At 42.0% G+C, this 22,618-nt stretch overlaps 2 protein-coding genes across 8 annotated transcripts; one reads left to right on the top strand and one right to left on the bottom strand.

Moving 5' to 3' along the window:
- Positions 1-562: 562 nt before the first annotated feature.
- On the top strand, positions 563-22,443 carry arl13b (ADP-ribosylation factor-like 13b). 7 transcript variants are annotated; one of them, XM_064311885.1, is made up of 10 exons: positions 563-1,433; positions 5,449-5,519; positions 6,262-6,511; positions 16,894-16,999; positions 17,246-17,448; positions 17,819-17,933; positions 18,617-18,776; positions 18,876-18,989; positions 19,391-19,459; positions 20,616-22,443. In XM_064311885.1, the coding sequence occupies exons 1-10, from the start codon at positions 1,375-1,377 to the stop codon at positions 20,627-20,629; spliced, it is 1,161 nt and encodes a 386-aa protein (XP_064167955.1). In that variant the 5' UTR covers positions 563-1,374; the 3' UTR covers positions 20,630-22,443. The 7 variants fall into 7 exon arrangements, with proteins under 7 accessions (XP_064167955.1, XP_064167953.1, XP_064167956.1 ...); XM_064311883.1 differs by having other exon boundaries at positions 20,448-22,443; XM_064311884.1 differs by having other exon boundaries at positions 564-1,433; positions 18,879-18,989; positions 20,448-22,443.
- On the bottom strand, positions 7,719-14,325 carry stx19 (syntaxin 19). The gene is made up of 2 exons (XM_064311893.1): positions 13,804-14,325; positions 7,719-9,736 (listed from the first exon to the last, which is right to left on the bottom strand). Exon 2 carries the CDS (start codon positions 9,622-9,624, stop codon positions 8,725-8,727), a length of 900 nt encoding a protein of 299 aa, XP_064167963.1. The 5' UTR covers positions 9,625-9,736; positions 13,804-14,325; the 3' UTR covers positions 7,719-8,724.
- Positions 22,444-22,618: the final 175 nt, after the last annotated feature.

Below are 22,618 nucleotides of genomic sequence, written 5' to 3'. Positions count from 1 at the left end.
TGAAGTTTAACAATGCATTTGGCAGTCAGACATCACACAAAAAAGAGACAAATATGTAATTAATTAAAGTTTGACGAGGTGTTTTGATCTGTATGACAGATTTGGATGTATGCAGAATTGTTTGCATTCTGAGAAGTGTACGGACGTTTTACTTAACTTAGCAGTCCAAGACAAATTTCCCCATGGGGACAATAAAATTGATCTTATAGCCTATGAACCTATGGAACATGCAGCTAACCTATTGTACTTTATTATCATTATTAATATACTAGCTAATATGTAATGGACATTCAGAGAACAATCTACAATATGGATTATTCTTCGCTTTATTTAGAAGTTATTTTAATTAAGAATCATAATCATGCACAACGACAGATCCAGTCTGTAAATGTCTTATATTGAGCCACAATGTATTTTATTTATTGTATGAATAGGTCAGTGCATGGAAATTCCTTACGAAATACCGTGTGTAATTCTGCATCAGACCACAGACAGCGCAGTCCATTTTGATACACTGTTTCCAAGAGCGTCTTGTCTTTGTCCACTACCGCTGACGCAATCACGGCTGCAGCCATAGCAGCAAGCTGGGACGGTGTAAACAAAGCGATAATATTTAGCTAGCTTGGCTAGCTAGCTTCATTGGTAGAATCCTGTCCAATACTTTAAATATGTTTTTACTGAACAAACATAATTAACGGATTTCTTGTATTTTTATTGATCCGATTTTATCTACATTTGCCGATTTTTTGGGAATATAACAAAATGACATGGTCGCTATGTGTTTAGATAGATAAGGTTATCTGGCAAATAAATCACAGCGAGATGTGCTAGATAATTAGCCAGCGAGCTGCATTACCAGGGGACTTTTCTAGCTAAGTTACCGAATAACGGTAGCGTGGATTATTTACGTTGTCCTCAAACACGGAGTGCATAATGTATAGTTCTGAAATTAAACATATCTACTTTTAGCCTGTTGATTAATGAGTGTTTGGTTCTAGCTAACGGTTGCTAGCTAGCTAACATCACTTAAGCTTTCTAGCTAGCTAACGGTTTCTGTAATGTAGCCATAGACTATATATGCTTCCAGAAGGCGTTGACAAATGTATTCTTTTAATGTTACTGTGTAACCTCGCCGTTTTTTTTATTTAAGAAAAATAAGCTTTTTTTTTTTTTTTTGCTTCTAGACTATCTAGTTTATGACTTATGAATTTATTCTGCCAGTTAACTAACTCGGTAACGTTCGCTTGATAGCAAGGCTAAAATGCATGGGGACAGAGTGGGAATGTCAAAACCTGCTGGGAAGCAGATAGTATAACTTAGCTGGGTAGTTGCTTTGCCTATGATCAATCTCCTAACATATGAGTTTGAAGTGCAATGTTCAGCCTGATGGCGAACTGCTGCAACTGGTTGAAACGTTGGCGAGAGCCTTCAAGGTGAGTTTTATTATTATTACATTCATTGTTATTATGTTGTTTTTGTTGAAAACATAAATTGTCAGAACTTACTATCTTAACCATTTTTAGTTTTTTTTTTTTTTTGGGGGGGGGGGGGGTGGACTAAATACTGTGGGATGTAAGTGATTTCATTTCAGCATAGTTATCTGCAATCCCATCTGTGTTGCCCCTGCAGATTAACTGCTGTTTAAATTAATAATCAGCCTTATCTTATTAAACACCCACATGGTTCAGTGCCCTCCTTACATTTTGTGTGGTTCTTTTTAATTATTGAACTTGTTGTTAGCAGTGTATTGAATGCTATTTGAGGTTCTTGCTGAACAATTGTTGTAACAATATGATGTGACAAAGGAATTGAGTTCTGTGTTTCTGTGGTAGACAGGTGTCAGTGCAGGATGACAGGGTTACTGTTAATTTACCAAATATTGCTGCATGATTATGATAATCATAATGTAGAGTGTCGGATAGATTATGCTGTTATGATGACGGCATGTGCAAGTTTGTGTTGTGTCCGACTGGAGTGGTGTGATTGTGACAGACAGTATAAAAGTCATGTGATGTGCATAGTTAAGTAGTCAAGCCAGGCTCAGCTAAGCTGTGTCATGGTAGACATGGTCACTGTGCTGATGTGACTGTGATGATGGGCTGGTAATAAGATGAGGAAGAAAAGCTGATGGTAATGGTGGCCTGCATTGCTGCTGCACGGCTGCCTCAGCTGCTTCAACTGCAGCGGTAATCTGCAGTCATCCGCAGCTGTCGCTCCATATGTCCCTGGCATCCTGAGCACAGAGAGGCAGGCCTGAGGCTCTCCTGCACAGAGCAATGCCTTGCAAGACCGTAAATGTCCCGCGAGTCACAATACACTGTGGAGCTCCTGCGTGGTTCTAACCGCTCGCTCGGCCAGTAAATTTGGCTTGATGACGTATGAAAATGATGCTGATATTCATCCTTTCAATGAATGAGGGGGGAAAGAAACGGTGTGATTACATCGAGCCCTGATTTACAGGAGCTTTTTAGAAATCCCCGCTAATCCAGGATGAAGGGCAGGGCCTGTGGTGCAGGTGTGGCTGGGGGTAGGTGGACGCCGCGGTCTGGTTGAGGCTAACGATAGAGCAGCAGGGTCGGTTAGAATCGCAGCCCTCCTCCAGCTCTGATGAAGACCTCCTGGCTCCAGAGAACCGTCACCTGGATCGTGCGGTTAATGTCACTGCGGCGGAAATGCCGGAGTTAAGTATCATTTCTTCTGAGGCCATTTTGTTTGTGTGCCTTTCTGTTTGTGTGTGTGTGTGTGTGTGTGTGTGTCGGCCTGGTAATTGGATGGAGTGTTATTTTTCCCATTAAGCTCAAATTCAGTAAGGAAGTGCTTCTAGTGTGTGCTCTGATTTTGCAGTTTGAAGGGTTGTGTTGACCTTATCTCACTGTGTACCTTATGTAGGCTTATTTCATTAGGCCTTGCCCCAATGCAAGAGTTTTCATCCTGAACAGCCACGCTACTTGGTGATGGACGTCCAGATTCTAACTGATTCAACTTTGTTATTTTGTTTTAGAGACATATACTATTGCAATAATATTTGCAGCAGCTGTTGCTTGAAGATGTATTTTATTTAACTCCCCCTCCCCACCACCACACACTAGACACACTGTGGGACGAGTAGTTTTGACAGCTATTTGCAACATTACAAATAGAATCAATGCAACAGACACTAGTACATCATCCACACACCATGGTTCCTAAGGGTTTCCCCCTGTGAGATATGATTCAGAGAGACAATTCAATACTTGTAGGTGTTTAAGGACATGTGCTGAATGTCACTAGGCTGTGTAAGATTTTTAATGAATTCAAGATAAAATGATTGCCTCACAGTTATACAGTAACCTATATTGTTTCATCAGTAATAATTGACCAACAAACAGCTTTCATATCTTGCCAGAACTGTTCTCAACTGCCCTCATTTTCCATCAAATTTTTATTAAAAATGTACAATAATGATGAATGCTTACAACTCAAGTGGTTAACAAATAACAAATGGTTGTAGTTATTGTGTTTTTTAATTTTCTTTAAAGTGGGCTGATTTTTTGTACCACTTGTATGATCTATTTTGTGTATCTATATCATGTTTATTTCCCTCCCTCATCTGTATACTATGTCATTTAAAATAACATGTCTGATTTGTTCCTATAAATGAGATAGTATTTGTTTCAAATTCAAATGAACTATACCAGATAATTGAACTCTAAATACCTTGTAATGAACTGCTATTTGTTGCGCAAAGAATTGGGCATTAATTCACCTCAGGCCCCAGTACGATAGAAAGGAAATGGGCTGACAGACTTAATGTTTTTATAGTTTAAAGTCATTAGGCTGCTCTTTCAGTCTGTGTGGCTTATTCATTTTAAGTACAAAATGTTTATTTTTGGTTTCTTCTCAAGCTCCCTTTGAGCCAGTTTCTGGGTTCATGCCTCGCCACACTTATAAACTCATTTTCACCGATCCTGGCTGACTGAAAAGACCACAGAGAAACACTTTTCAGACATTTTCGGAACAATACCGTGAAAAATAGTGGTTATTTTCTGGATATTTCAGTGAGGTCATGACTCAAAAGTTTTGTATTAAATACATTTTAAATGTAATTGGCTATAAGCTGACTCAGTGCAGCTCTGTTAACAACCAAAGACTAGCATCATGTTTACCTGTTTTGTAGAATTTTATGCATATATCATAATATAGCCAAGAGGTACAAATCTTTGGTGCCAAAATCTGGTAGGTCTGCTCTAGTAGTTCTCAGAATACTAATTAAGGAAGTCCAAATTGGTGCTTATGATTATTTTCTTGTACTACTTAATTTTGGGACATGAGAGAACATGTAAATGCTCTGGGTTGGTGTAACTCCATAACAGGTGAGACTGAAAAGATCTTCTAGGAGCTGCAGGTGTGTGTACAGCTGGCAGGCAGGGACACACTCCAGCTGCACAATCTCAGTACCTGGAAGCAGATCATTCTCAGCTGTACCAGTTGGAACTGAAACAGCACTGAGGACCTGAACACCTGTGTTGGACTGTTATCGGAGTGTGTACGGAGTTTTGGGTCAATTAACAGATGCTGACTGTGGCTGAGTCTCACAGTCTGTGTGTATCCTGTGTATTGGCCATCCAGGAGCAGCCTTTTCCCTGACTGAGCCGCTCTTCCTGCTAATAGAGCAGTGTCTATTGTGAGGGCAGCCCAACTACATATGTAGGCCTCAGTAATCTGCACAGTTACATTAGTGCATATTATGTACACATTGTTTATCTACTTCTGTAAAATATCAGGCTATATATGTGCATAGTATGTATCCAATTCCTCATGGACACATATGTTTCTAGCTTTGTAAGCTTCTCTTGAGTTGTAAGGACCCATACACCTCTAGAGAAACCTTCAAAGCTACATACTTACTATCCACATACATAGCCTGATATTTTACTGAAGCAGATTTCAAACTTTGCTAGAATGGCAGTACCCCATCTGGGATTTGAATCTACAGGCCAAGTTCTTCTACGATGATACTACACCATCCTCAAGAGAGACCCTAACTGTTTTTTCTCCTCTTAACTGGCACACAGATCAAATCCGAAGTTTGATCAGATGATGAAAACATCTGTGCCATATCGGTGGCAGTGATGGATGCAGTCCAATATTGCTTTTCCACTAGAGTGCAGTTTATGTTTAAATTCCTGCCGATTAAATAAAAGCAAATGTTTTATGACATTTGGAGTACCCAACGGAAACGATTCTGCACTGATCAGCACAGAATCTGAGGCAGTATTTGGATCAGGGATGAAATCAAAAACAAAGAAGAGGAATCTTGAATTCTGATGTGCCAGCAATTGTAACTCATTTTCACAACATTGGTATATTTCCTGAGTTTTAATGCAGCTGTATTATAGTTTGCATTGGTGTTACCTTATTTTGTCTTAGTTCTTATGTTCTTTTTTTTTTTTTTTTTTGCATTTTTAGGAAAGTAACTCTGGTGATGGTGGGACTGGACAACGCAGGGAAAAGCGCCACAGTCAGAGGGATTCAGGGAGGTGAGCTTTTCCCCACTCTCAGCTCTACATGTCAGCTGCAGCTGCATTAACCTGCATGAAGCATGCACACACAGCGTTACTGTCAGAAAGGCTTGCTACACGGGGCTCCATTCCTCCATTTCAGCCAGTGTCTTATGGGAGGGATGGGGGATGCTTTGAATCGCATGCAAGGACTTTTAAACAGTGGGAAACTGTTAAACTACAGAAAAATATATACATATTTCTTGTGTGCATGCGTGCGCATCCATTTGTGTTTGTGTGTGTGTTATTTTGAAGGCTTAATTTGATTTAGTTGCCAATTCAATAAAATAACTTCGTAACACTGCCTCTGAGATAAGTGGTCCAGCTAACAAGCTTATGCCTCCAGGCAGCTGAAGTTCTAATCTGTAAAGTGGTAATCAGTAAATGGTTGCATTTGAGTTGTTTTTAGCAGGCGGCAGTAACATTTGCTCGTTATCATTTTTAATATATAATAAAGCAAGGGCAACTTCTCAGACATTTTCAAACATTAATTGGTTGATTTGTTTGCAGGCCAACAGACTAGTTTGTATGGCTTTCACCCATTAAAATTACTCTGGAATATACCTGTTATCATGAAATGTGATAACTTTTAAGAACCATTCTTGTAAAACTTATTTTATATTATTTGATGGGATATTTATATTTTTTGGTTTTATGAAGTATACACATCCTATCTCTTACAAAATTTTTTGGTTAACAATTTTTTTTTTAATGCATCTAGAAAACCCAGAGGATGTGGCCCCCACTGTTGGATTTTCCAAGGTGGACCTGAAGCAGGGGAAGTTTGAGGTGACCATCTTCGACCTGGGCGGGGGGAAAAAGATCCGGGGCATCTGGAAGAACTACTACTCCGAGTCGTACGGTGTGGTGTTTGTGGTGGACTCGAGCGACGTGCAGCGAATCCAGGAGACCAAGGACATCATGGCCGAGGTCCTGCGCCACCCCCGCATTGCCGGGAAGCCCGTGTTGGTGTGAGTAGCAGAACAGGCCCTGTGCCCGTGCTCAAACTGCACCGCTGTGGCCATTATCACCACATCTCTACTGAACCTGGGGTTAATGTGGCACATCATTGCTAAAAATAAAAAATACCTATTTCTCTCTGTTATTTGATCTAAATATTTTGCTTGGAGAAAGGGAACAGATTAACAGAATGGTTCGTAAGGGGACAGTGTATAGTTCCTGTGTACTCCCTTTTTAATACACTGGGTGGTGTTATTGCCTCTTGGAACAGCTGCAGTTGAACTTTGTTTGAATTGCACATTTAGTGGGGAGAACAGAAATATGAGCAGAAGTTGGATGAAGTTTCTGGTTGGTATATCATCTTTCTTTTTTATCCGTGTTCCATTCGCCATGTTCCTTTCTTTCTGTCCTGGCATAGCATTATTTTCTTCAGGACCATAGGAAAATGAACCAATGTAGTTATGAGTAAGTCAATGTGTGAAACCGTTACTGTACTGGGGAATGGAATGTGCTGTATAATATAATTTGCTTGAATATAGGGGCGACATAGCTCAGGAGGTAAGACCAATTGTCTGGCAGTCGGAGGGTTGCCGGTTCAAAACCCCGCCCTGGGCGTGTCGAAGTGTCCTTGAGCAAGACACCTAACCCCTAACCCCTAACTGCTCTGGCGAATGAGAGGCATCAATTGTAAAGCGCTTTGGATAAAAGCGCTATATAAATGCAGTCCATTTACCATATAAATGCAGTCCATTTACCATATACTGTAGCTAAATCTGATAGCCATTTGTTTGCTAATAGTTTCAGGTTATAAAAGGGTCAGACAAAGTGTGGAGCAGTAGATCTGGGTAGGCACTGTTGGCTTACTTACTCCACTCTACAATATTGTTGACCCACCCTTTGTTTGACTATAGATTCAGTACTTTGACCTGGAGCACATTCTCGGTCTCCATGATACTCACCACTCTTTCCTTTTTCCGTCAAACAAGTGTTTCCAGTGTCTGATGTGAACTCTCAGCCACACCCATGTCTTTGCACTGTTTGCTCTGACATCAGACGCCTGGTGACTCACTAACACACATCCTCAAACATGGGCTAAACGTCTCACTGGGCGTTAATGAGAGAACCTTCCTTGTTCTACCAGCATAACCCACTGTGCAGCTTACAACTGTGTGTATTGGTGGTGAAGTTGGACAGTTATAGCTATGAATTGAACAGAAATTAAATCGGTATGCCTCTATATTTAATATGCTTCAGCTGTAGTAGTTACATTGCAAGTAGGGCACCTGAATAGATATTTTGTTGTTCCACTGCAATTTATGTAAGCACTGTAAGGGATGGCTCATTATTTTGTTACAGAAGTTGTTTTCTTAAAATAATTTGTTGAAATTTATGGCTTTAGGATCACTTGCACACAACGCTGAAGGCAAATTAATTCCTCATCTTGCTCAGTAACATGTTCTGTATTTTGATACTGAAAGGCTTCATATGGTACTACTCTTTAGAGCATTTTCTCTTCGTTCTGAGACAGAAAGATATTGAACTCAGGAAAGTTAAAAATATATTAATAGCATTTATGTAAAAATGTTAGAGTTTACCACACTATACAGTTTACATCTTTTTAAGCATGCACTTATTTTCCTGCACAAATAAGCCTAATATCGACTGTCATTTTCAGGCAGTTTGCAGTAGAAGTTTTTCTCAATTCTTTCCAATTTAAAAACATTTACTTTATGATAAATAAATAAATACAGAATTTGAAGGGTGTGAAAGTACTTTTAAAAAATAAAAAAAATTAAAGAAAGAAGATTTGTTTTGATAGTTTTTTTTTGCTGTGAAGCACTTTGTAGCTTTTTTTTTGGGTAAGTGCTATTTAAATAAAATGTATTGGTATTCTAAACAGTACACAGCTCACTGCAATTATCGTTATAATGTGAGGAAGTTAACGTGCAACCGTGAGATGGTCAGCGTGCTAACGTTATGAAGCTAGCGCTCTCCTTCAGCATGGCTCAGTCAGCACGCTAACCCTCAGCTGCGCTACTCTATCGGGGCTTGCCGTGCCCTTGTCTCTTATCTGTGCCAGACTGATGTCCAGGCCCCTGCAGTATGTGGTGGGAGAAGAGCCCTCTCAGTGTCTCTCATTCTGTTGCCTGACCGCTGTGTCAGCTCTGCGCCAAGCCTTACACAGCTCACTGTGCCAGAAAAAGATCATTATTTTTTTTTCTTTTCATGGCCACATCTTTTTTTTCCAAGGACAGCAACAGCAGCACAGTCTCCTGATGGGGTTCTTCCGCTTGTATCTGGCGGCCATTTTGAACTTCTCGCAGGTGACCGTCACGTAGTCCTGCGTCTTTTCCACGTTGGCCTGGATGTTCTCGATGTGCTTCCCCTGCTCCTCGACCATCATTTGGATTTCCAGGAACAGGTCCCGCAGGTCCTTCATGTTGCTCTCCAGGCTGAGGAGCTCCTTGTGCCGCTGCTCGATCTCGGACAGCTGGGCGCGCGTGATCTTGGCCTCGTGCAGCACGTTCTCGTTGAAGACCTCCCACTGGCCCTGCGCCATCATCTCGTCCACCTCCTCCTCGGACACCTCGCGGCCGGACACCTCCAGCTGGCGGATGATGAACTGCTTGCACTTGTCCTGCTTGCTGACCAGGGTGTCGTTGTACTGGCGCATGACCTGCTGGAAGTGGCGGAAGAGGGCGGTGTGCTGGGCACGCTGGATGCGGACGGCGGCCGCCGCCGGGCCGCCCCCGGCCTCGGCGCTCTTCACCTGCTTGGAGAGCGCCTCCAGCCGCTTGTGGATGCTCTCGGCCCGCAGCTTGATGTCGCGCGTGATGCTGCTGTCCTTCTTCATGACGCTGAAGCGCCGCATGGTGGCCACCAGGCTCTTCTGCTGCTGGCTGAACGCCCGCACCTCGTTTTCCAGCTCCTCGATGGCCTCGCGGATGCGCTGCACCTCCGACAGGAAGTTGTCCAGGACCGGCTCCTCCTCGAAGACCACGGCCTGCGGGAACGCGAGGGCGTCGTCCTCCTCTCCATCCCCTTCCGTACTTAAAGGGCCGCTGTCCGGTTCCTCGCTGGCCGCCTTCGCTCTCTGCCTCAGCTCCTCCAGTCGGTCTTTCATGGTCTCGGGCAGCTAAAGGGACGGGGACCCGTAGTCTCAGCAGGAAAGGTGACTGGCTCTCTTTCTTCCTTCAGCCACGTTTGAAATGGACACCGCTGCACTCCAATATATCCTGAGATAAAGTAAAGGTATCTTTAGCTCATAATTGAAGTAGAAAGCACACAGATTCAAATTACTTCAATGATTTCAGCCCTCTAATTTCATTACCCAATGATTTGTTACTTGTAAATCGAATCATACAGGTGAATGCATTGAGTTTGTGATCATAGCTGATCATTTTGGATGACTGATCACATGGCCCCATGGTCCCCGCCCCCGTTATTCATGTTGACAGTCTTATGTAAATATGTACTTTGGTGTGGTGGCTTGAAGTGACAACCTAGAAAACACTTACATTCAACAGCCTTATGCAAAACTATATCTATAAATATTTTCATAGTGAGTTAAAGACAGTATTTTCTTTTTTCTTTGAGCGTTTAGCAGTTTATTGTTTTCCCAGTCTGATTTATCAGTGGGTGTAATGTGAGATACAGTGAATTTCCTGAACACGAATGCATGTTTGTTCCCCCTTTGTTTACTTCCCTTGTTTGAGTTTTATGAACAGAAATAGATTTGTCAGGTTTTTCTGTTCTGCACAATGAACTGATTTCCATGGTGTGGTCCATTTCTCCCCACTCCTTTTTAATGATGGCTCATGCTGGTTCTGAATTACGAGCTGCCTTCATCATTTCACATTAAAGATTATACTTTATATTTGTTTAAACATTATAATTTCAGGATGGCTGGGAATTCATTGTTCAAATAGACATTTTTACTGAAGATGAAGTTAAAATATGTAGAGGTGATTGTACTGCTGCCATCGTACATACAGAATTTCTGTGGGAATAACAACATTGAGATATTTTGGTGTAGCTAGAATGCTTACTCATTTAAATCTAGACTGAATGCAGATATGAGTTGAAAAGAATCATGTCCAAGTAAGGCAAAATGGAGCAAAGGGCTTAATGGAGACAGGCATCTTCTTTAATAGCCGGAAATGTAGACCAAAACAGGAAGGATAGCGTACCATAGCATAGCGTCTGGGACTAGCAACGAGTTATGGCCCCTGAAAGATTTGCAGATGAATATCAGAGAAGCTAAATATTTATAGAAATTCCTTTTAAATACTTTTTGAATTTTCTGCCAACAGGAATCATTTATTGCCTGCCTGAAAATAGAGACTGCATGCTGTATAGAGAATGTTTGGTGTATAAGACTTGTCGGCATATATCACGTTTTCACTGTTGAAGGTAGTATGCTGATACATTTAAATCTTTAGGCTCATCATAACTTGAGAGACAAGAAAAATGCACCGAGTGCATTGACTTCAAGATACAAAGGAACGATTTATTTTTTGACAGACAGGCACCACCTACAGCGTTGTGGGTGGATTCTAGCATGGAATCCAGCTTGCTTTTCATACATTTGTTTTTAACTGCCACTTGTTTCATGTTATTCTTGAGAATCGTTTTTCTGCACTGAACTCCAAAGTTTCAGTGTATTTTTTCTGTTAACACTGCCAGTGGGCTGAAATGCACTAAAGAATGTTGACTTGCCGTTTTGTCTAGAGCAGACAGCCAGTCTGGTGCTCAGAACCCTCAGCCTTTTTATTTCACTGACAAGAAGGAAGTTACTGACAAAAGGCTTTCCAGTAAAAGGTGTTTATCATGCATTCACTCTCAGTTTATATATTATTTCCATTTGCTTTTAGAATTTATACGTAGAATTATCTCACCTTTCTGTTCTGTTCTCCAATTTATTTATTTTTTTAAATAATCACATAAGACTCTTCATGGAGTGTTTCTTTTTCCTTCTATCTGACTTGCTGTTGGAAGCCCCTTTAAAGATGTGCTGTTTCCCAAACACCCAGGGAAGGCTGGATTGCATGTGGTATAGGTATCGCTAAGCACAGTGTTTGTCGGTTGAAGTAGTGCTAATGTTTTAGCAGTCAGAGGTCTTTCTTTAGCCTCCGTGTTACACAGAAGAGCATGTTTATAAAGAATAGACCTAAATGTGATAACATCAGAGGCTAAATCCAACTTAAAACTCATCACTGCATAGTTCTAGTCTTAGGCAGCAGTAATTGTACAATGCATTAGCATCTAAACGTACACAGGGAGCACTGCAACTGAGCATGTGCACTCCACACAGTACTACAGGACAGATAGCACCATTTTGAAAAGACTCATCTCTCACTGATAACAATTTGTGACCTGTATACAGCTGCTGTGTTGTTGGGAACTTACGTAGCGGTAACCCAAGCAACCCGTCGGGATAGCGGTGGGAGGGGTTGCTAATTGCTAATCGTGTCCCACCACTGCAGGCTCTCAGTTACGGTTAGCCAATGACACAACAGAGGCCCAACTCTACAAGGAGCCTACTGTATAAGGGCCAGTCTATTTTCTGCGATGGGCGGCTTTTTTAGAACTAGCCAGTTGGGTGTCTGATGCTCATTATTAACTGCCGTTTTGTGTTCTCTTTTGCAGCCTGTGACCCAGTTTGGCATGTGTTCCATTGCTTCACAATGCATGTGTGGTTAGGTACATGCTAACATAACCTTTGGGAAATATGGGAGGAAGGATGGGATGTATTGTTCATGAAAGTTGTTTTTCTCTTCTAGAATCAAAGAAAGTGCAACAGATCTGTTAGATATTCAATTTCAGGAAGGGGATTCCAAATGGAAAGTACAGTGAAACTTTGTGTGTTCATATGGCTCTCTCAATCTTCTTAAAGGGAATGATTATTAGTTTATAGATTATTAATATGAATGGCTGTTGTTTACTGTCTGAGGGAAAGGCCTTCTTCAGCTGACCTGGATTAGGGTGGAAACATTTTCTGGCTCGGATCTGATTAAAACATTGCAGAAGCCGTTGTTCCATTTGCTTCCAATTTAAGATGACGTCAGCAGGCTCAAAATGAATGAATTTTTGCTGTTGGGAAGATTTTGCCTTGGTGCATCGCCCTTTTCCTGACAGACGGGTTAAAGGAACACACCACTACTAAAGCACCCAAAATGCTAAATAACTTAGCCTGCTAAGAGACTTCAGACATAGGGCAAAAAAATAGCCAATATGGTTTTCGACTTCATACAACATGTTGTCTGGAATTAACCTGTTGATATGTTGGGTAAATTCAAACAGTTATATATCAACTTGCCTGATGAGAAGTAAATTATATTGAAACTGAAGGGACAGCAGTCCTGCCATTGTTAACATTATACAATAGAAAATTGTGATCACTATAACCAAGTACAAATCCATGGCCATTCTCTGCAAGTTTTTGTGGTCATTGGACTTAGTGACCTGCAGTTCCTTTCATCATCCTGGGCCCTGTAAGGACAGCGACTGAAACTCAATTATGAAAAGTGTCATCTGCTTCATAAATTAGATTGTTTTTGGAAGGAACCCTATAAAATTTAGATTTTGGGGGGTAATGACCATTTTAGTACCAATTATTTTTAGATATGGAGCATTGCTTATCCTAAATGCTGTCAGGTAGACAATTCATGGACGTCATGTACTATTGAGTTTAACTGCTGAGGCATTGAGTTTAAGGTGGGTGAAGATTATTAAAAGTAATTTTACTGGAGTCAGTATAATAATATTGACCTACACAGGAACTTAAAACATAAAAAACACATTCTTGCTGGCGAGTAGGAACAATATAATAAAAAGTATACTTCCGTTGTCTTCAGACTGCATTGTATATGCCTGTGTTCAAATAGTGGCACACTGACACATTCCAGCTTTCTATTTGAGCATAGATATCTTTACATTCACTTCACAATATGTGGGGTAGTTTGCCCTGCACTTGATTTATGTTTCTCTTTAGTGTTATAGTGGAACTCGTTAGGCATGCTGGAGTCCCCACAGGGCTTCAGTGGGAATTTGTGTCATTAGTTACGTCCTCTGTAAGCAGAGAGAGCAGAGGAGAGAGACGTATGCAGAGATTGAGCCATACCCCTGATTCTATCTGTTCATCTGAGGAAAACCTGTTCTGCGTCTCATTGCAGAGAACTTTGGAATAAATGGATTAGACAATAACATCTTATCTTGGAACACCAGAAGAATTTTCAGAAACTTCTCAGAACTGCTCTTCTTTCTTTAAAAATATTTGGTCAAAGTTTGAGAAGATTTTTACCTTGTGTCTTGTTTCATTCGGAGCCCAAAAAAACAACAGGTGTTAGTTTCCGGCCAAGCTTAGGCAGTGGATGTGGAAGCCCAGTTTCCAGCCTCGGTACATTTTGGCAGATCAGGACGAGCTTTTTCAGACGGGGGGGGGGGGCTCAGGGGACCTCCTCAGCTTGACCTCCCCAATCCTGAGACTTCCACAGCGCGTTCCAGAGGAGCGAAGCAGGCAGCCTTTACGAGCGAGTTTCCCTCGGTGAACTCCTGCCAGCTATCCGAGAGAGAGAGGAACGGCTGAGGCTCCTGGGAAATCTGGTTCAGCCAGTCCTGGCCCCGCCTCCCCTCTCTCTCCGCAGAGAGGACTTTATCTGGCCAGAGCGGAGGGGGCCCGGCTCATTAGGCTATCTGAAGGCTCCAGGGTGTCGTGGTTGAAAGGACTGCGGGAAGGCCTCATGCAATGCCAGCTTTTGTCCTGGGCCCGTCGAGTTTGGGGGGCCACCATAGGAGCGCCCGGGCGCTTAGACTGATCGTTTCTGACATGCTCCTGAATTCCTGTGTGGTGAAAGGGGGAGCAAAGACGGATTATAAACTGTAAGCGCTTCAGAAATCAGATGCCTTTCTGAAATGCTTGCCATTCCAGAACTGGGGGAGCTGGGAGGTCTGTCGAAAAAGTCAGAAATGTAACTAGACTGCTAATATTTCTTCCTTACGTTCCACGGGTTGCGAACTCCAGGCAGTGTTTCTTTGCCATCCGGCTGAAGTGTCGTCGCAGTGACGAGGTTTCACTGATGTGATGTTCCATTAACGTTGCGTCGCATTAACCTGTCGCTGCCCCCCCCGTCCCCCCGTCCCGTCCCCGTCCCTCGGAGTGCACTGCTGCGAGGGAAGGCTTTGTCGAGACTGCTCTCTTCACAGCCAGCAGGAAATTACACACACAAGCAAAAAGCATCAAAGGGGAAACGCAATGCGTGTTTGCATTTGATAATGTTTCATTATGCGTCACATATTAAGTGCTGTGCTACAAGTCTCTGAATTCTGAATGAATCTTCTCAATCTAAGGGTGTCCTGCCAGTTGAGGGATTTCTGCAAGCTAATGGAAGGGAACAGCCAGGGACTTGTGCACATTCAGGCGTATTATAACCTCCAGGCCACAATTACTTCTCTGCATTCACAGCTGTTATTCAACCGTTTTATTATACAATATTGGTAAATGCGTCATACATCATAATTTGAAAAAAGCTGCATAATAGAATTGAGCTGAACTGTTAAAGGAGCTGACCTTGAATATGTATATTGTTTACCATGTGTACAAATGGTCCTGTCTCTAGCCACGAGGCATTCTACGCTGTAGACGTCTGCTCTGATACAGATTTCACCCTGAAGGAATGGCTTGGTACAGTGTACATAATTATGACACAGCGGTTAGAACTATACTTTTGTTTCTTTTTATTTTTCAATTTTCTTTTAGATGTCTATGGCATGAACAAGAAACTGACACTGTAATGGGATAAAAAGCTATCAGCATTTGTTATTTACTGCTGCTTTTAAAAGTCAGTGTAAAACTGGTTATTATTTCTGATTATATTTGAAACCGTACAGAGCGGTATTTATATAGAATGTCAGCTGCAGCAGAAGACAATATTTTTTCTACCCGAAGGCCATTGTGTGCCATATTGAAACATCAGGAATGTTTGCGTGATACTGCCCAACCAGTTCCGTCGTTAATTCTGAACGGGACAAATTGAGAGAATGGCTAAACTTGTTTCAGAGATGCAGTATTCAGGTGTCCGACAATGAATTAGGTGACAAATATGTTAGTGACGCATTTTTCCATTGTAGTGAATCATCAGTGTGAGATGTTGATGTTGATTGTGAAAACTTGTGTATGCTTGAATGGAATGAGAAACATCCATCCATTATGTAACCCGCTTATTCTTGGTCACGGTCACAGGGGGTGCTTGAGTCTGTCCCAGCATGCATTGGGCAAGAGGCAGGAATACACCCTGGCCAGGTCGCCAGTCTATCACAGGGCACACACACACCATTCACTCACACACTCATATCTAGGGGCATTATAGAGTCTCTAATTAACCCAGCCTGCATGTCTTTGGACTGTGGGAGGAGTACCCAGAGGAAACCCATGCGGACACGGGGGAACACTCCACATAGAAAGGCCCCGGCCGAGATTTGACCTTCTTGATATCGCTATTCTGTTTAAAATTGTTTCTCATGGTGTACTGATCAAATAATGTGATATGTTTTATCAAGGGACATGGTGTATTGAAAGACTAAACTACAGAAGAGGTTTTGTTTTTTAAGCCTAGTTTTACTTTGTGTTTTTGGATGGCCCAGGTGTATTCGCAGGCCTGTCCAATCACTGCGACTTCCTCCATCAGTTTGGGAGAGTGCAGAGATGCGTGTGCGTGTCCAGCTGGACGCTACTTCCTGCAGTTTTATCTGCACCATGCCGGCAGAGCTGTGAAGTCATTACGCTGGAGGACTATACCTCATGTGCAGCTGGCACCAGAGTCCGATCCGCCAGGGCCATCTCTATGGTCTGACTAGGTTGGGGAAACCCTGCCGACCAAAACCCTCCCACTCTGGGTGATGTTAGCATACTGCATTTTACCTGGACACACTGCCGGGCAGCCCCCTCTGTAAAGCTTTATTGAGTCTGCTACCTGAGATCATCTGCAGAACTGACGTTAACGGTGTTTAAAGACATAATCGCACAAATGCACCCACGCACATTGCTTCCGGGGAGTTATAGCAGATTAACTGCCATGAGACATTTAATAAGCATTGGTATTCCAGCCAAAGCGATTAAAACAAGCAAAGAAAAACTGGCATTTGGTAAAAGGGCTTTTTAGCACAAATACGGCACATATGTCTTTTGCATGTTGCTGAAGGTGTGTCTTACTGTGCTAATCCAGGACCCAGCTATCTAACCATGACCTACTGCCGTTCCTAACAGGACTGTGCTGTTAGAGTCTCAGGGAGCTCTATGAACCCTCCATCAGTGACTGGAAAAATACGGCATACAGATCGCACTTCAGAGGTTGAAACCACTTTACCCATAATCCTTCTTTTCCTTTTCCCTCAGGCTTGCCAACAAACAGGATCAAGATGGGGCAATGCATGAGGCTGACATCATCGAGTACCTGTCCCTGGAGAAACTTGTGAATGAGAACAAATGTCTCTGTCAAATAGTGAGTATCTCTCTGTGGGCTGGAGGGGAGGTCTGGTTCCAAATATTGACCCATGTTGTTGAGCAGTAGAATCCTCCTGCGCCCTGAGTTACTCCCCAAATAGCAGATGACCAGAGACAGCAATAAGGGCCCCAACAATGCAAATTGCTCTAAATTTTGTAATGCATGAAACCGCATGACCTTTAGTGGCATTAAAGTGAATGTTTAGTAACAGGAACGACTTCACATCTGTAATAACTGTGGCAGGAGCCGTGCTCGGCTGTCCTTGGCTACGGGAAGAAGCTGGACAAGTCCATTAAGAACGGGCTCAGCTGGCTGCTGAGCAACATCGCCAAGGACTACGAAGCCCTCAACGAGCGTGTGCAGAAGGACACGGCGGAGCAGAGGGCTCAGGAGGAGCAGGACAAGAAAGAGCGCGCCGAGAGAGTGCGTCGGGTCCGAGAGGAGAGGTGATGCTCGCTTTCAGGCGCACCCTAAAACATGGCTTTAATCTGAAAAGTTACTGCTTTAATCTGATCTTTGTTGGTAGATTTCTTTGATTCATTTCCTGGTGGGATGACTTGCAAGAGTTTGGAGTTTTGACCAAAATTTTGAACAAAACAAGTACTGACCTGTACGAATGCAATACGAGTAATGTTTCTACAAGTGAAGGCTGGTTAATATATACTCCTGTAGCCCCCCATACACAGCTTCCTTCCCATTCCTTGGCTTATCATAGCCTAAGTGCAGTGATAAAAATCAATGAAAGGAATGTCTGAGAGTGATGTGAGTTCATGGGGGTAAGACGTGTCTGCTGTGATGTTGTGTGTCCTCTGTCAGGGAGCAGAGGGAAAAAGAGGAGGCAGAGCGAGAGGGTAGGACCCTACAGGAGGAGGAGCCCGATGATGTCAACATGGCCAACCCCTTCCAGCCAATCAGCAATGTCATCACAGAGGTGAGAGTGCTGATCCATATTGACTCAGAAAGTGCATATGTGGCTTCATTGCACCAACAAATCTTCAGTGCCCAAATAAATGAGGTGCCTAGCTTTAAAATTATGTTGGTGTCTAATCATTAATATTGTAGGAATACGCTTCATTACTGTATTTACTTAAAGACCTTTTCCCTTACTGCGATGTATTGGTTATTTTGCGTGCAGTAGGCTTGCAGAAAATTCATGTAAAAAGCTACACGATTATATTTGTACCTTTTAAATATTATTCATGGGGACTACGTTTTTTATTAAGGAAAAAGAAGAATGGTAATATCATACTTTGAAACGAGTTCATTTGTTTCCCTGATCTGCCTCCTTAAATACTTTGTTTGGATGGTTGGATGTTCCAAGGGCAGCACTGCTCAGGGGAACTTGTGTCTGAGGCTTTCCCTGTATATACAGTGTGTTGAGAGAATGGGACGCTACCAAACACTGCCCACAGTGCACCACTGATACTGCCTTTACCAACCCTCCTTACCATAATTCACTACTTTATGGCACAGGATTGAGGAACTGAAACTCAAAGAGCAAAGAATTGGCAGTTTTGCCAAAAAACATGTGCAGTGCAAGTCCCGTCAGGTTGCATTGGATGAAATGTGTTTGCGTGTGCATTCATGTCTGTGTGTGTGTGTATGTGTGCACAGAATGAGGACAAGTTGAAAAAGGAGAAGGAGAGGAAGAGGCAGAGAGAGGCACAGGAGGAGCAGAACAGCCCCACCCTCACACAGCAGCCACAAGAGGAAGAGGAGGAGGAGGAAGGAGAGGAGGAGAGCGAACGACAGACCCCAGAGAGCGCAGAGTCAGGTGAGTGTCTCATCTACACTGTCACTCGCTCAGGTAAGAGTGAACCTTGAAAGGTTAAAAAAAAAAAGTGGTTTTCTGATTTTTTTAAACCTGTCCCAGCAGACCAAGCCAAGAAGAAGACCAAGAAACTACGCCTGAAGAGAAAGCACAGAGTAGACCCCTTAAGAACAGAGGAGGTGGCCCAAGAGAGCCCCACCCCCCCACCACCTCCAAGTAAGGACATCACTGCAGATGAGAGCCCTGCCCCTCCCGGGCCTTGTAGGAGAAAGTTACACTGCTGTACCCCAGGTTGAAGCCCCACCCCTACTGTTCCCCATTAGGTGAAAGCCCCACTGGTTCAACGCACCCACTGCAGTGCTAGGGTACAACCCTTAACTCCACACCCTGCCTCCCTCTCCCCCCACTAATTTAGAGTTATGGCCATAAGACTCAGCACAACTGCCAACATTCCAGCATTAACATTTTCAAGAATATTAAAATCTGAGTTATTACTACTGTTTGCATTTAATGGATGAGATATTCAAATGAATGAAGATTTACACATTGTTTACCAGATAATTGAAGAACCAAATCAGTGTGCAGATATTAATATGTCAAATGTTTTGTTTTTTTAGTTGGATGGGCTACTCCCAAAGTTACTAGACTTCCCAAACTTGAGCCTCTTGGAGATACAAGACGTTCTGGTAACTTTTTAATGTCCATCAGCCTGTTAGCCTTTGTGCATGTCAACCATTAATTCTCTCTCAATTTGATGGATGTACCTTCATTTCAAAACGCGATCAGCTGTCATTTGTCAGCAGCGCATATTGTCTGCATTATTAATCTCATCACCCTTTCTGACACCCTCTTGTCTGTGCATGCCACTGTCCCCTTTCCTGGGTTAAGTATACTATGTGGTCATTTGAGAGATGGAGTTTTGAAGTACACTCAACTGGATGGCAACACCTATATAGCCCAATCTTTCACATGCCCATGTAACTGTGAGCCTAGTGTGGACTCCTCATCTAGGCTAGTCCAAAGGGTTTTCTCTGGCTCCTGACATTAGAGGTAATTGGTGATTAACCAGTGCCCTTTCAGAGAAACTATTTGTGGTAAATTTATGCAGGGATCCAGGGTTACTCTCAAGGTCGAGTGCCTTGTTAGCCTTTATAAGCAGTTACCTGCCAGTATTGTAGTATTGTAAGCATCACAGGTAATGTAATATGAGCTTCCTCTGGAGCTGTCTACAGCTGACATCATATTTAAAAAGACTGTGACTAAAGCAGCTTGTATTAGACAATGTGGTGTTGGGGTATTTTTTGAAATGCTCCAGATAGCAATAACTGGTCTCTCCTGAACATAGGAACTTAAGTTATTTCATGTGCTAGGATAAGCAGTGTTATTGTAAACCATCATTGATTTGTGTTACTAACATGCTTGTCTAATGTTTTTCTGCTACTAATGTCCTTAAAATTCTTTTATGAAACTTATTTAGTTCAAAGACTGCCCATACTAATGCATGCCTATCTGTTTACAGCATTTTTTTTTCAATTCCAGGTTTTCAATACATTGTGTGACTTGTTTTTAATGTTAATTTGAGTCAACTTGTGTTGACGCGAGCGTTGACCTGTATTTGGATTCAAACACTGAACTGTGGTAGCTACTAATGAAATTATGCTCTCTCCCTTCCAGATTTCTATGGCAAACCCCTCCCTCCCGTCTCAGTTAGGCAAAGACCTAATAGTGACACTCATGATGTAATTTCCTAATCCTTCTGTGGCTGTCCCCTCCCCCCCACCACCACCAAAAAAAAAAAAAAAAATCATGTATCTTTCATTTTATTTATTTTCCCTTTCCAAGTACGTGGAGTATAGAAGTTTACAAGAACATTCTGCCCTGGATTAGAAAACTGACACCCAACCAACACTAACTGCACGGACAGCGACCCATTTCCAAGAGGACTAGGATGGACCCTTGTCTCAACCCTGCTCTGGAGAATTTAATCTACCTTCAAACTGACAGTCTGAAGACTCAAGTTAGGAAATGCGGACAAGAACAGTTCAGTGTTTCCTTACGTGCTTCAAGAGAACATTGTTTGTCTTCTTTCATTCTTCAGCATCCATTTGCTACTGGCTCTTAATGGACTTCAAAACCCTTTGACAAAGAAACCTGCAAACTTATTTTAATTTTTTAATATATTTTTTCTATTGCTTAGTTATCAGTATTTGTACAGAGTTTGTAGGCTTTTTGTGGTCGCTGTTTTATTCTTTGCTCATTCCATTTCCAAAGCCTTGTATGACTTTCAGGCAAATTCTTCATTCTGCATTTTTTATGGGTATCTTTTCCATAAAATATTTTTTTTGAAAACCAATAATGATCTTAAGAAAAGTTTATGGAAAATAATGTTAATAGGTAATTTTCACTAAACTGCTACACCAATCAGATTTTCCAAGGTATTTAAAGCCATACTATGCAGGATTTTTAGCCTTGCTGTGGTCCTGTGTTTACAATCAAAGAAGTCTCCTGCTGCATCATCAACCCTGCCCACTCAACTCCTTTGAGGGCAAGAAACATCCTTGAACGCAGCAAGCGTAGCTGACTGGCTAGAGGTAATGTTACTTGCAGGTCCAACAGAAAACACGCGAAATTCACGTCCCTTTTTTCATCCTCTTGGTGAACTTTCGTTGTGGCCATCAAGAAAAATCAATTCCGGGGTTGACTAGTTTTTGAACCCTGTCATTTTACTGTACTAGTAGCTAGCTACAAACGCTCCGCTGAAATCTGTTACCACTCCACTTGCTCTGTAGTCTGTCACCCCTCCCCACACAAGAAATAGCGTCATTTTAGAAGAAGAAAAACAGGCAGAGGAGCATGAATTAGATATGACTGAGCATGGTTACTTTATAATATTTTCAAGGTAAAACTCCTGCATAGTATGCATATCCTTCATATACAATGCACATTTTAAAAATATGAATGCGCAGTTGAAATATTGGGGATATTCTTTCATTTCAACTACTCGATGTGCCATCAGTGCACCACGGGAACCGGAACAATCAGACAGACTGAGGTGCAAGCATTCATATCTACCAGTGAAAAAACAGGAAGAACTCCAACCCCATCCGCCCCACCAGACCATTGGTCTGAAAATGTTTTTATGACCTGGCAATACTACCCGCACATCATGATGCTAGCATTGTTGACTGAAACGCATTTTTATTCCTCCTGGGGAAGTTGGATATTAGGACAGTAAACTTTGTTGAATATACGTAAGATAAAATGTACCACTAAACCTGCCGCTTAAAAATGTTAAAAGCCCTGGGCTACAATGTGGCCAATGTGTTCACAAAAAAGGGATTGCAGCTTTATAGTTCCCTTTTAGGACGCCGCAACTAATAGAAATTAAGTGGGAAATTAGTGGCACATTCACAAATGGTTAAGGTATATTTCTGCAGTTTGTACATTGTTAAATGGATCGGTATTAAGCCTAATTTTACATTTGTACGCTTGTAAGGCGTTAAAAAAGCATAGTACATAAATGTCACACTTTTTGGATATCGTTACATGTTTATTGGATTTGTATACAGTCTTTTTTCTACCACGGGTTTGTTTCTTTATTACTATAACTAAAATGCATTGTACTCTGCTTTTTAATCTCATTAAATACATGCGTTATTTTCCAATCAAATTAAGTGTCATGTTTGTCATTTATCTCACCTATATATATATTATTTTTTTTTCTTCAGTGTACTTAAATATTGGATATGTTCACCGTGGAAAGTGTCCTTAAGGCTCACAATATATGCTATACATAATAGTATTATTTTACTACAATACTGTTATTTTCTGGATTGTGTTAATGG

This window comes from Anguilla rostrata, chromosome 15 (genome assembly GCF_018555375.3).
Source record: "Anguilla rostrata isolate EN2019 chromosome 15, ASM1855537v3, whole genome shotgun sequence".
NCBI lineage: Eukaryota > Metazoa > Chordata > Actinopteri > Anguilliformes > Anguillidae > Anguilla > Anguilla rostrata.
This window is presented reverse-complemented; position numbering and strand designations above follow the sequence as displayed.